The sequence below is a fragment of the Narcine bancroftii genome, chromosome 6 (assembly GCF_036971445.1).
Source record: "Narcine bancroftii isolate sNarBan1 chromosome 6, sNarBan1.hap1, whole genome shotgun sequence".
Taxonomy (NCBI): Eukaryota; Metazoa; Chordata; class Chondrichthyes; order Torpediniformes; family Narcinidae; genus Narcine; species Narcine bancroftii.
This window is the reverse complement of record NC_091474.1, coordinates 182,889,266-182,904,200: the sequence shown is the minus strand read 5'-3', so window position 1 is coordinate 182,904,200 and position 14,935 is coordinate 182,889,266. Positions and strand designations below refer to the sequence as shown.

The 14,935-nt window shown below is 39.1% G+C and overlaps 1 protein-coding gene across 3 annotated transcripts in view; it reads left to right on the top strand.

The window, feature by feature from the left end:
- The window catches only part of trdn (triadin), a 512,395-nt gene that overhangs the window by 454,318 nt on the left and 43,142 nt on the right, over window positions 1-14,935 (top strand). For all 3 annotated transcript variants that reach the window (XM_069886892.1, XM_069886891.1, XM_069886893.1), the window contains 2 exons: window positions 8,334-8,375; window positions 9,489-9,515. In XM_069886892.1, the coding sequence (XP_069742993.1) occupies window positions 8,334-8,375; window positions 9,489-9,515 (69 nt within the window). The remainder of the gene's footprint in view (window positions 1-8,333; window positions 8,376-9,488; window positions 9,516-14,935) is intronic.

Genomic DNA, 14,935 nt, shown 5'->3' with positions numbered 1-14,935 from the left:
ATCTTTGAATGGCAGAGCCAACAGTACCTAGTACTAATAGACTTGTACTCAGGCTGGTTCGAGATAGACCTGATCTGGGACGCAACCTCTGCGGCCGTCATCTCCAAACTAAAACAGCACTTTTTGCTACATGGGGCACCTCATACACTTCTCTTAGACAATGGCGGAGAAATCACCAGTCAGAGGTTCCACGACTTTGCGACAGCATGGGACTTCACCTACATTACCAACAGCCCAGAGGACACACAATCAAATGGGTTGGCTGAAAGAGCAATGAGAAGTGCCAAGCAGCTAATGGAGAAGTACCACGGAGAGAAAACAGATGTTTTTCTCAGCCTGCTCAACTTAAAAAATGTCCTTTGCCACACCACCCTGGCCTCATTGGCACAATGGTTAATATCAATGCAGACCAGAACTACCTTACCAATTGCAAGGAGACTTCTAGAGCCCCAACCAAAGGACTTGCAGGATATCAAGGCCCAGCTGCTAAACAGAAGGCTGGTCCAAAAGAAAAGTTATAATAAAACCAGCCAAGCACTAGTCCCATTTACCGAAGGGCAAGTTGTAAGGATGCAGACTCCACAAGGTTATGACCACCCTGGTATAGTGGAAATGAGCTGCCAGGAACCCAGACCATACCTAGTTCATTCAAGGGTGAAAAGATACAGGAGGAACATATGACACATCGCCCCAGTAAGAGAGCCACCCCCATCTCAAACCACTCAGACAAATCAGCATTTTTGGATTTGGAACATGAGCCCAGGATCAACATAATTCCCGTGGTAACCATAAGAGAGGCAATGGATGATGCTCCTGAGACTACGGACAGTAGAAACAATCAGGAAAAGGTGCCCCAAGCCTGCCCATCAGCAGATTACTTTTACAAAACATGCGTTGAGCGTGTCTAAAAGCTGAACCCAAAATACCAGGACTGAACTGGTATATATTGTTGTACTAGTGAAACTTGTATGTGTTCACTGTATCATGCAGGGATAACTCAAGAAAGGGGATATAGACAGCCGCTGCCAACAACTGCTCTGCACCCAATGCAATCACATTGCAGCCACCACGCTCGCAACACCACACAGCGTATGCACATGCACCACGAGGGCAGATTAGTTGAATTGAGAACTGGCAGGGATCAGACGCCATACTGTGGGCTCTTTCCCTACCCTATTTATCATGTTTAGTTATGTTCAATAAAGTTTTTATTTTGTTTACCTCACCCGCCAACTTGACTTGTTATAAAGCATACAATAATGAATACCTCCCCTGTCCCTTCCTCCCTCTACTCCTTTCCTGCATCCCCACACTCTTTTTATTCAAACACCTGCCTGTTTTTTGCACATATCTTGACAAAGAGCTCAGACCTGAAATGTTGGTATTTCCTATAGATGTCGTGCAACCTGCTGAGTTTCAACAGCACATTTAGCGTTAGTCTGGGTAGCTCTTTGTCAATTGTCACCAATACTCAACATTGTAAATTTTCTTTCATTCTAGGACATAATGTATTGCAATACTATCTTGGTCAATTAATAAAAGAGAATTAAAGTTTGGTTAAAAAAGAGCTTTCGAGATTTAAGTCTTTGACATATTCCTGGCATAGATCTTCATTGCTCAGCTGTTTATATTTGGGATTTTGGAAGGAGGAGAACCAATTGTTGATAAATGTTTCTGACAGGTAAACTGGAATGCTTGCTGAGCAAGATCTGCAGGAAATTTCACCTCTTGCATTTTGTTTCAAAATTCCACCCCTTTTGAATGGCATAAATAATATTGCTGTCAACAAACTTCACTGAATCTGATTTTAGACCCTTATTATCAAAATAAAATGCTTCTTGTTACCGCATTTTCTCAGTTCATGATGTGGGACTTAGGGTTACCCAGCTTCATGAGGACTATAAAAATCTTGAAAATATTTATTTGCTATATATACCTTAGAAAATTGGTCTCCAGCAGCAGTTGCATGTACTGCATGTTTTCGAATCGATTTTGTATTTGTAAGAGGTTATTTATCATAAAATTACCATATTCTTATTCTTCTTTGGCTTGGCTTCGCGGACGAAGATTTATGGAGGGGGTAAAAAGTCCACGTCAGCTGCAGGCTCGTTTGTGGCTGACAAGTCCGATGCGGGACAGGCAGACACGATTGCAGCGGTTGCAGGGGAAAATTGGTGGGTTGGGGTTGGGTGTTGGGTTTTTCCTCCTTTGCCTTTTGTCAGTGAGGTAGGCTCTGCGGTCTTCTTCAAAGGAGGTTGCTGCCCGCCAAACTGTGAGGCGCCAAGATGCACGGTTTGAGGCGATATCAGCCCACTGGCGGTGGTCAATGTGGCAGGCACCAAGAGATTTCTTTAGGCAGTCCTTGTACCTTTTCTTTGGTGCACCTCTGTCACGGTGGCCAGTGGAGAGCTCGCCATATAACACGATCTTGGGAAGGCGATGGTCCTCCATTCTGGAGATGTGACCCATCCAGCGCAGCTGGATCTTCAGCAGCGTGGACTCGATGCTGTCGACCTCTGCCATCTCGAGTACTTCGACGTTAGGGATGTAAGCGCTCCAATGGATGTTGAGGATGGAGCGGAGACAACGCTGGTGGAAGCGTTCTAGGAGCCGTAGGTGGTGCCGGTAGAGGACCCATGATTCGGAGCCGAACAGGAGTGTGGGTATGACAACGGCTCTGTATACGCTTATCTTTGTGAGGTTTTTCAGTTGGTTGTTTTTCCAGACTCTTTTGTGTAGTCTTCCAAAGGCGCTATTTGCCTTGGCGAGTCTGTTGTCTATCTCATTGTCGATCCCTGCATCTGATGAAATGGTGCAGCCGAGATAGGTAAACTGGTTGACCGTTTTGAGTTTTGTGTGCCCGATGGAGATGTGGGGGGGCTGGTAATCATGGTGGGGAGCTGGCTGATGGAGGACCTCAGTTTTCTTCAGGCTGACTTCCAGGCCAAACATTTTGGCAGTTTCCGCAAAGCAGGACGTCAAGCGCTGAAGAGCTGGCTCTGAATGGGCAACTAAAGCGGCATCGTCTGCAAAGAGTAGTTCACGCACAAGTTTCTCTTGTGTCTTGGTGTGAGCTTGCAGGCGCCTCAGATTGAAGAGACTGCCATCCGTGCGGTACCGGATGTAAACAGCGTCTTCATTGTTGGGGTCTTTCATGGCTTGGTTCAGCATCATGCTGAAGAAGATTGAAAAGAGGGTTGGTGCCAGAACACAGCCTTGCTTCACGCCATTGTTAATGGAGAAGGGTCCGGGCAGTATGGACCGACCTAGGAGGGGAGGCAGGCCCCTCCAGCCCGGGTAAGAAACCTGCATAGGAGAAGGCCACTCCGATATAAAACCTACGACCCAAGGTCATATTCTTATTATCACAGGCATAATTATACACTGAGATTTTAATCCATTTAATGTGTTCTTGAACTTGTGGGAAGCTGAAGAGTTTCTGCATCTAATAACATTGTTTTGTTTTAAATTTTAATGACTACTTACTTTCTCTAATTGATTATATCTTTCTGTTCATTAACATAATGTCAATCATCATATTTGCACTCTTCATTTTGGAGGTTAACTTGGTTTAATTGAACATCAAAATTTGCATTTGTTCACCCTGGTTGACGTAATTATATGCTAAGCATAAAACCTTTATTTGGCATTCAACAATATAATTCAAGTTCAACCCTTTTAATAAATTGTAACTTAAAAATTATTGGTATGACCAAATTTAAAGCTAGATACCTTGTTTTCTACTGATATGTAAACTTTAAACTTATTCTAATATAATGCTGCCAATTTGAAGGACACTATTTACAGCAGTGATTTTAGGGGCAGTCTTTTGTTCCCACCTCTCTAATCAGTTGTTGCAACCGACACATCAGTAAACTCACCACAGCTGTCATGGACAATAGGACATTGGGTCAAACTGAATCATAGCCGTGTTTTTAGGGGAGCAGAGAATTATTTTTATGATTATTTTATAGAATGATGAACTTAATTTGTAAATACTTGGTGTCGTCATCCAAAATACTAATGAGTCATTCACCAGGACCTGAAATGAAGTTTGCATTTTCTTTAACCGATAGCAATAAATATGAATTCACTCCATGGGATTCTATATTGAAAAATGTTCACTCATTTTCTCTTTGTGCTAGGCATTCATTAATACGATTTAAAGTAGTCTATTGACACTTTACCAAGGTTAAGTTAGCTCAATTGTATCCTAATATTTCTACTAAATATAATAAATACATAAATGAGGAAGGAACTTTGTATCATATGTTTTGGTTATGTCTTTCTCTAATTTTGGCAAGGGGTATTTCACACTTTATCATTAGTTCTTGATATTAACTTGACTCCAAGTCCTTTCTTAGCTATCTTTGGAGTGAGTGAGCCAATGGATTTAACATTGATCTCTTCTCAATCCTGCGCTGTGTCTTTTGCTTTCCTCATTGCTAGAAGGGCCATTTTGCTGAGTTCGAAAGACTGCTGTCCCTCCCACTCGTACTCATTGTTTGTCGATTGTGATGGTGTGTCTGTCCCTAGAAAAAGATGAGGTGTTCTACTAATACAATGGATTTTGACTTTCTTTCTCTTTGTGGTTCTTTTCTCAATTATTTTCAAAACTTATAGATTTTTTTTTCTCGACCGCTTTGTCATTGATATTATTAGTAGTGGACTCCTCAACTTGCCCAGCAGCCCTCATAGGATGGGGTTTGATTCTTAGTTTTGTAATATATTTTTTTTTCCATTTTAATTACATGGGTTAATGTAATTTGTTCACTGTTATCTGATATTTGTAATTTGATATCAATTTACTTTATCATTATTATCATATGTGCCTATGTAATTTGTATGTTAAAACCAATAAAAAGATTGAAAAAGAAAGATAAATATGAATTTAGCATTGTTTTCAGAAAGCTCTGCGAATATTGAATGGAGGGCCACTGTCTCTCTGTAATGCTGTACCTAAACCTTGAAAAGGTACCTGTTGCCTTTGTATGGTGAGCAGGTGATAAATGCAAAAAAGTTTTAAAAAAATTAATTGAAATAGAAAGGGGAGGATCTCTGAAGAAGCATTTTGTATGGTTTAATTCAGAAGTTCTAAGGTGTAACATATAAAGAGCACGAATCAATTCCATGCTCTGTGTATATCAATAGCTTCTAGTTTCTACTTTGGAATGTCAAAATATATTCCAGAAAACTCAGGAAGCTGGGATTCTCCTCCTGCCTCATCTGCACACATACATAGGTTCAAAATAAGACCATAAGATCATCAGCTGCCACAGAGTAGGCCATTTAGCCCGTGTGTCCTCTCTGTCATTCCATCATGAGCTGATCCATTCTCTCACTCAGACCCACTCCTCTGCCTTCTTCCCCATACCTATAAGACCAAATAGGCTATGTCTCACAAAATAAAACATCAAGCCAGTTTTTTTTAAAATCAGTAAGAACAAATCAAGCATCCATTCAGTTTTCTTGATCTTTGGGTCCAATGAACTGATCACCTACAGAGCCAATAAGTTAGAAGATCTTCACCATTGTCTCTAATTATCGAGGAATGCACAATGACAGAGCAACTATGAAGAATTGAGGATAAATAATCAAAAGTTAAGAGAGGTGCTTCAAGATAAAAGACAAAGAACATAAAATTAGTCTTTTTGCAGATGATATAATATACCTTATAAACCATGTAATTTTATTTAATAAAATGTACGATCGGTGGAGTTTGGGTTAATATCAGGTTATAAAGTTAATATTGATAAAAGTGATGCCAATGATTGAGACGGATTGTACTCAAATTAAGAAAATGGCAAAAGTTAAATGGCAGAAGGAGGCGGTTAAATATCTAGGAATCAATATTGATAAGAATTTGAATAATTTATTTAAATTATATACCTTTACTGAAGAAAATTAAAGATTTAAAAAGATGGAAGGATAAATTGTGTGAAGATGAATATTTTTCCTAGAATGCAGTTCCTATTTCCAATCATTACCAATTTCTATACCAAGAACATTTTTTCAAGATTTAAATAAAAATGTAAGAACATTTATTTGGCAAGACAAAATGCCTAGGATGGCATTGGAAAAATTAACATGAAAATATGACCGGGGGACTACGAATGCTTAATTTTAAAAATGATTATAAAGCAGCTCAACTTAGATTCTTGTCCTCTTGTTATAAGACTGATGAAAAGGCAGTGTGGGTACAAATTGAAATGAATAAAATAGGAGAAAATAATTCAGAGCATATTTGATATAAATAGCATGAAGGATTGTTGAGAGGGCAAATGGATACACCAATTTTGAAATATATCCTTAAAGTATGGAATGGAATACATGTAGAAACAGGAATGAAGAATTAGCAAATAGTTAAAATGTTAATAAAGCAAAATTATTTAATTCCTTTTACCATTAATAATTTATTTTTTGATATTTGGCATAGCTGTGGAATAAAAAGGATAAAGGATTGTTTTTTGGGTTCTGATTTTTGACTTTTGACTAATTGAAAGACAAGTATAATATACCTAATAATACTTTTTTCTTATTATCAACTTAAATCATATTTAAAAAGAGTTAAGATTGAATTTTAGATGATGTGAACAAAGTCAATTTGAATATTTCATAACTGATACATTTATTAAAAGATTTATTACTAATATGTATATAAAATTACAAGATACTATGCAGAAAAAGGATCTATTTAAATCTAAATTAAGGTGGGAAAGAAATTTAAATATACAAATTCAAGAAGAAGTATGGTCAAAACTATGTTATGAAAGTGTAACTAACACAATTAATGTCAAATATCAAATGGTACAATTTAATTTTTTACACTAATTATATTATACTCCACATAAATTACACGGGTTTAATTCAAATTGTTCTGATCAATGTTTTAGACATAATAAAGAGGTAGGAACCATTTTACATGGAGTATGGCAATGTGAAAAAGTAGAAAAACTGTGGAAGATGTGAGTATTTTACTGTGGCAAATTATGAAGATACAAGTTCCGAAAGCCACAAAAATATCTTTGTTAGGTAATTTGAAGTTAGATATTTATTAGAGGAAGTTTTATCAATGGCAAAGAAATGTATGGTGGTAATGTGGAAATTAGAGAATAATGTGAGATTGAATAGATGGCAAATGGAATTACAAAATTGTACACTGTTAGAGAAAATAACATATGATTTGCAGGATCAACCAGAAAAAAATTATGATTTGGAAACCATATATGGATTTCATTGCTAAGAGTTCATCTACAGCATCAACTGCTCCCGCTCCAACTCACCCTAATTAATTTAGAGGTTTAAGATTATATTTGTAATTTTGAAATTTAATTAATCAATGAATGATGCATGATAAATTCAGGTAGGCTTTTTTTCTTTTTTTCCTACTCTTTTGGGGAGGGAGGGGGAGGGTAGGGGAGAAAATATAAAATTATGTATTTTTTGCATCATTTTATTACTCTGTGTGATTATGGATAAGCATGTTGATGCAAATGAAAAAATAAATTTTTCAGAACAAAAAAATGTATACTGAAGATTTTTCATTACAGTACAACATTTTGGTGATTGGTGATGCACTGCCAAGACTTTGCAGAATTATCTATGGATAGGAGACAAGTTAAGAAAAGTTGAGAAAAGATTCAGGCTGAATGATTTAAACATGCTGTGTTAAAACGTGGAAAAAAATCATAATTTCCCATGCTTGTCATCTTTCATTTCTATGTACAGTAGTGAGCCATTTCCAAGCATAAAAGATATTTAATAGGATGGCTTAAAATAAATATCGGTAAAGAAAAAGAGAGTATATTGTAATGTTTGAGTTTGGCTTCTTTGGAACTGCATGATTTACAGTCTTCTGGCACATCATCTGCTCATGTAGATACAGCAAAATATTGTACGTTTTATGTGATTGAAAGCAACACCTGCTGTGGAGCAATCAATCGCAGAATGTCTAGGGTGCAAACAAGAGCCTTGGCACTAATTGGTGTGATTATCAGATGTGAAGTTTCCCTAAAGTTACCCACAAACACTGGCAAAAACCTTCCCTGATTGTTTTAATTCAACTTGCAGTTGAATTGCAGCTGGAAATAATCATTGCAATATCTGGTCTGTTATAATCTAGAATTGGTTGTCAATAATGTACAATGCAGAAAGCTGTTAAAAAGGAAAGTGTCAACAATGCTTTTCAATAAAAGAGAAAAAGATGAATACAGGTTTGATGATGAATGAAATATGTGCAAGTTTAAGTCTTACAGAGATCAAAATATTCCTGGTTGTGCTGTGTTTATTATATTCATATTACTGAATTAATTTCCATCTACTTTATTTTGCAGAAACACCTACTAAGCCAGGAAATAAAACATCTCCTAAGCCAGGTAATAAAACTTTTGCTTAAATATTGTACTTCGTATATACTGTTGGGAGTTGAAAATGAGGTGCTAAGTATATTATTTATTTGTTTTTAAATCATAGGCTCCCCATGTCTACTGTATCACAATGTCATTATCCCAAGCAGGTTTAAAGGAATAGTGTGTGATCATTTAATTTTGACATTGGGTTGATTAAAATTGACAAAATAAATAAAATATACAGGCCACATGGGAATTTACTTAGTGGCCTAATTTCCTTCCAATGAACAATAGTGGTGATGGGGGAAATCCAAATCGTTTGCACTGGTTTTCTCTGACATAATGCTCCAGGGTAAACAAACATTCTCACATATACAAATATAAGCAACTTGAGGACCAAGTCTCGGGTCTTAAATTGACTCCAATAAAATCTCATCACATTTGTGAGGCAAAACAATTGAATAATATCCATATTAAAAACATGAAGCAGAATCTCACTCACTACAAACTTGTTGTGATCGCTGTGCAAATGCTAATCAGTAAGGTTGGCACAGGAGACACAGGAGAGTTTCCATCAGAGCAAAAAATTGACTAAAACCTTTCCATCCCTACTCTTTCTGCCAATTCTATCTATTTCAACCTGTTTACTCCTCAATATTGTGACTCTCTAACTCTTCATCATGTTCATCGTCTTACTTCACTGTCATTTCATTCTTTCTGTTTATTCTTCGATAATCTTATTGATCTTTTTTCCCCACGCATTCACCAGACACCCCCAATCGCTCCCTGCCATCCTCCATACTATGCTGCTTCAGCAGTTGAAACAACATGCAGGCACTGGTGGCTAGAGCTTTTCTTTTTGTATCTCGTCTCCATGCTGTTACACAACATTAAAAGTTGGAGTTTATCTTTGATATACATAGCCTCTAGGACAGTCTTAGTCTAACGATGGGGCAGTGTGTTAAAATACCATATGGTTTTTGAAATTAAGTCAATATCTGCAGAAGATATTTGATTTTCACCAATTGTGAGGAAAAAAAAGAACTTTAAATGTTCTTCTCTCCAGAGAACAATCAGTCATTTGTTGAAGGATATCAATCATGCAGTTGTCTAATGCATTATATTTTTTCATGATTTCAGCAAAAAAGAAACCTGCAGAAGTTGTAGGTGAGTGGATTGTGTGAAGTTTTGTGCAGTCCAGTAACAGTTCATTCTTATTGTTAATTCATTGCAAAGGCTACCAAAGAATGACTTCGATTTTCTTTGGCAATTAATGCAGATATCTGGATTTCTCTGTATGACATCAAACCTGGGGGCTTTTCAATAATGCACCAGTCGAGTTAAATTAAGCATGTTCAAAATGTTTAAAAAATGGAAATTTTTTTACCTCTTTTTAAGTATCCCACCGTCAACATGGGCAAAACATGAAAGTCTGCGGAACACCATGGTTGAGGTATAAACACAATGCTGGTGAAACTCAGCAGGTCAAACAGTGTATATAGCAAAGTATACCTTGATGAAGGGCTCAAGCCCAAATAGTTGGTTATGTATCTTTATCTTTGCTATACTTTGAGCACTGCTGTAGAGGGGGCGAGGTGAGGTGACTTCCTCATCAGTCTGCTCCTGGGCCTGGTCAAGTTGACCATTCACATGTGCAAGCAGCAGACCATCAAAGGAATTTCTCCAGCATGGTGTTTTTACAGTCAATATAAAAAGTGCCCTTTTGTTCCTGAATGGTTGAGATATTCTAGAAAAATAAACAGATTCTTTATTATGATTAATTTATTGGATGTGGCATCACTGGAAAGACCACTTCCATTATGCACCATTAACTGGCCTCACTTTGTATGACTGCATGCTACTGGATGAAGGTATAGCCAATGAATTGATCGGATAGAGTTCCAGGATTATGTCCAAGTGGCAATAAAGGAACAGCAACTTATTCTCCAGTTAGAATGCCATGGAGAGTACATATACTTTTCTCTTTTTCATGCAAAACCTGTGAGGAAAGTCCTATTCCATATTACTAAAGATAAAAGTTGTAGCTTGACTGTAATAAAAAACTTTGAAGAAGGACTCAGGCCCAAATATTGTTTATTGTACATTAACTCCATTTGAGGTATGACCTGTTGAGTTCCTCCAGCATTTTATTTTTGTTTTTATTGTTATAAAAATACAGTTGGTTGCAGGCCATGTCTTTGTAATTGGAAGGGGTATTTTGTTTAGTGTGTGTGTAATATTCACGCACATATGCATTTGCATAATTTTCAATTCAGCATTTGCAACATTGATATCATCTTCATATTAAACATTGTCATTCTTGTCCAGGATGCATTCCAGACACTATGGTCTCAGAAGCCCTCAGAGAGCCAGTAGACATTGTGTGCACTTTCTCCAGGGACACCTGGCATGACTGTATTCTGAGATGTAGGGAATCTTGTCAGTTTTAGCAGATCCCTTGAAGGCCTGCTGCCTGCACATGTAAATGGTCAACTTGGCAGACTGAAGGCAAAATCACCTAACCTCGTCCCCTCTACAGCAGTGCTCAAGTATCAAAATGGTGCTGAAATACACCGGGTTCACAATGGGAATAAGGTTTAAGGGTGATGTAAAATAAACTGTGGCATATAAAGTGACATCATGTTCATAGTGGAGAGAGGTTTAATGGTAATATAAAGACGACTGAGGCAGATACTGTGACTCCGGATTCACAATGGGAAGAAGATTTATCAGAGATATACGCTAAACTGTGGAAGATACTGTGACACCAGGTTGGAACAAACATGTGGAACAGACCTCTCACGTTCCACATATACAGGGAACACTAACTCTACAGGCCACAGAAATGATTGATAGTGTGGAGACTGCAAACAATAAAAAAAAACAAATAGCATTGCTCTGTGCAACACATTGCATCCCAAATTCCCAACGGAAAGGGTAAAGACGCTCGCTTGGGCAGACTGCCTCTGGGATCCCTCGCACTGCCATGATGTGTCCAGACAACAGACAATGCCAAGGAAATGGAGACTATATATCAGCTGTGTTTATCTTTGAAATGCATAAGAAACCCTGGAATATTCTCCTCCACTTGCTGAGACTTCTGAGTGATGTGCTGGTGATTTATCACAATTGAAATAAATGACTTATTGACAGGAGTGTCCAAGCAAATAACATTGTCTGTCAATTGCCAAGGCATTTCCATTCATACATTTCCAAGTTGTGGCCTTGGTAACACTGGAAGAATATATTATGGTAACATAAACAATCAGATCCCATTCCACTGGTAGATATCTTAGAACAATAAAACAATGACAATTCAACACACTTGGAAATTTGGTGGTGTCACTGCCTGATTTCCAGATTATTGGATGTTATTTTAATCAATATAACACACTTTTGAAATAACTTTTTTTTAATGTTAGACAGTATTACAATAAATAGGGTAATAAATAATGTAATAGGGTATCTGTGACCATTTATTATCTATCTATCTTTTGTACTTATTGACCCTTTTTAATCCCATTAAATTTACTATATGTAGTTTCCTCACAAAGTACCTGTTCTACTTCAGCAAGGAAGAATTTTGGTGCATATGGGTTTGTGCATTGTACAATGTCTATGAGAATGAAATTGTTATTATCAATTTCTCAGTGAACCTGGGAGGTGTTAGGTATTTTCATCTGCATGCGCATGATGTCATTATGCTCTGTGTGATGAGGTCGTCGCTCATATATACTGTTTACTGGGGAGGATCCATTTTAGTTCTGTATTAAACAATGAATGAAGTATCACATCTCCGCGTGCAGTGCTACCTGAACATCATTACATGGCAGACTAGTGCTGACGATGAAAACAAACTCCCTCTATGCTCCAAACGTTGAACTGAAGATTTACAAAGGAAACCAGTTCAATTGGTATACCGTGTACAGGGGAGAAAGTCAAGGTGTCTGTAAAAAGCAATGTAAATATGAAATATAAGGAACAAATGCCGAGACGACTATCCCTCTTCATTGTTGACACCAAAGGGCCAGTGTTGTTCGGGAGAAACTGGCTGTCACACATTCAACTAGATTGGATGGAAATTGGATCCATAATAAACTTGTGTCTAGAAAATAAAGACAAGTGAAAATTGGAACAAGTTCTCAAAAAGTATCAAGGGGTTTTCGAAAGAGGCCTGATAAAAATTCAATTCAATGGTTGGGCAGCTCCCATCATACCAGTGCAAAAAGCCAATTGGGAAATTTGAATTTGCAGTGATTACAAAGTCACCATTAACCAGACTTCACAGATACCAGAACACACTATACCCAAAGTAGAAGAAGTATTCTAATCTCTGACCGGAGGAAAGAAATTCATCAAGTTAGACTTATTGCAAACATACCAACAAGTAAGATTAGGTGGCGACTCAAAATAAATATGTGCCGATCTATACTCCTTTGGGGTTATTCACTGCTGTGAGTGAGAAAACATGTTTGGTAGGTTTCAAAGGCAAGGACTTTGAACACAGTTTTTTTTGTACTGAAGGATTTTCTTTACAGAAGGCAAGTGTGAGAAAGGGTTAACTGATGCAGCACACATACACACACTCACAGTTTATAGCAGCTGTGGGAAAGAAATAGCGAACAATTAATAATGAACGTGGGGAAAAAAGTGTAGGAACTAAATACACACGCACAATGAACTGGTGTGGTGTACTGAGATGCAGCAAGCAGACACAAAAACACAGAAAAGACTGTATTACAGGCTTTAATCCATTAAAAGTCTGTACACCAGTTTCAGTCCCAATGGTTCCACGAGTGACTAGCCCAGGAGAGGCCGGCTCAAGTTTATATTCAGGTCGGTTGATTGACAGCTGGCCAGGTGGAGTCAGCCCCTTAGGTAGTCTTACTGCAGGTACATAGGTCGTTTCTTGCAGTAGGTGGTTGATGTATCACCACATTCATCCCCTTCATAAAATAAGTCTGGGGAGGAGGAGGAGGGGTATGGAACAGTGCCGGGTGGTATTTATAAGTTCAGGCAATCCGGTGGCTGCCTGAGTCTTTGAGAACATTGCAGGGTTGGTTCCTGGTCAAAGGTCAGCGAGGTCTGAATTGCTTGGTTGTGGCCGGGGTGGTCAGTGGTGTGTGCAGGGTGATGTCAGTCGGCATTTCTGTCTGCAGGGGGGTGGCCGGATGGGTCTGGTTAACGAGGAGTAGGGCCCTCTGGAGAGACGGAGGGAGGAGGTCAGCTCCTGAATCTTGAGTGGGCCAAGGATACCCATGGTGGAGAGGTTGAGGTGGGAACTCCAGATATTTGGGGGGGATGGGGACCCTGCTGGTGCCAGATCCCTGGTCTAGACAGTGTCCTCATGGTCATTGGGGTACCTGACAGTGATAGTACAGATTCTATCACCAATGTGTATATGTACATATGTACAGATGGTAGTGTAGGATGACTGTGATTGGCTGAAAGTGTAGCCACACCTACTGGCAGGTCTTAAAGGTCATTCTGGACTGGTCGACCTACTTGTGATATGCTCCGTTCCTTTAGTTAATAAAAGCCTTGGTTTGGATCAACAAGTCTTTGGTTCCTTCGACGCGCTCTACAATTTTGGAGCAGCTAAAAACTAAAAACTAAAATTTTGAAGGGATGGTGCGTATGCTACGGCTGAGACGCCTCAATATCGACCCACAGTAAGCTACAGCCTCGAATGACTTTAAGCACTGGGTAAGATGCTTTAAAACATACTTACAGCTCTCTGATCCTACTGTGATAGAGGACAACCATCGACTACTAATATTGATGACTATGGTGTCCCCAAGAGTCTACTAGAGTGTCCAGGACGTGACCACTTACACTGCAGCTATGAAGGTGCTGAAAGGGCTCTACGAGTGATCAGTAAACAGAGTCTATGCTCGGTACAAACTTGTTACAAGGAGGCAACAGCCGGGTGACTCCTGTAAAGCTTATATTCAGGCACTCAGGGCAATGGGCAGGGACTGTGCCAGCACAGAACTGCTGCAGAGACCACAGACGATCTGATTCGGGATGCCTATGTGGCCGGGGTTTGATTGAATGAGGTGAGGCAGCACCTGCTAGAGCACGGGGGAGAAAACCTAGGACGTGATCCGGATTGCAGAGACAATGGAGGCTGCGGTCTTAAGTATGGACATGTACTCTTGGGGCTGGACCCCACACTCTGATGTAAGTAAGATGCCCACCCTCTACCCTACTACTGCCACTACGGTGCCTGATGCAACCCCAAAGTGTTATTTCTGCGGGAGGAACAAGCACAGCAGGTTCCAGTGCCTGGCAAGAAAAGCCAGGTACCAGAAGTACCTTAAAAACGGCCACTTTGCTGTAGTCTGTCACTCCAAAATGGCCACCGTCAAACAAAGTGCCTTGTGTAAAGCCAAATCGCCACTCTCTATTTCAAACACTTCATCCTCAGAGCTCTCATCCAATGAGAGTGAGGACTCCATCGCGTGGCAGCACCTGACGACATGGGGCAGACCCTAAATGCAGAAGGTACAACCTACCCTCACCACAATGACGTTCACCCTACCTCATGAAGCAACATCCCCCGCTGCTGCCGCTACTGCTGACCA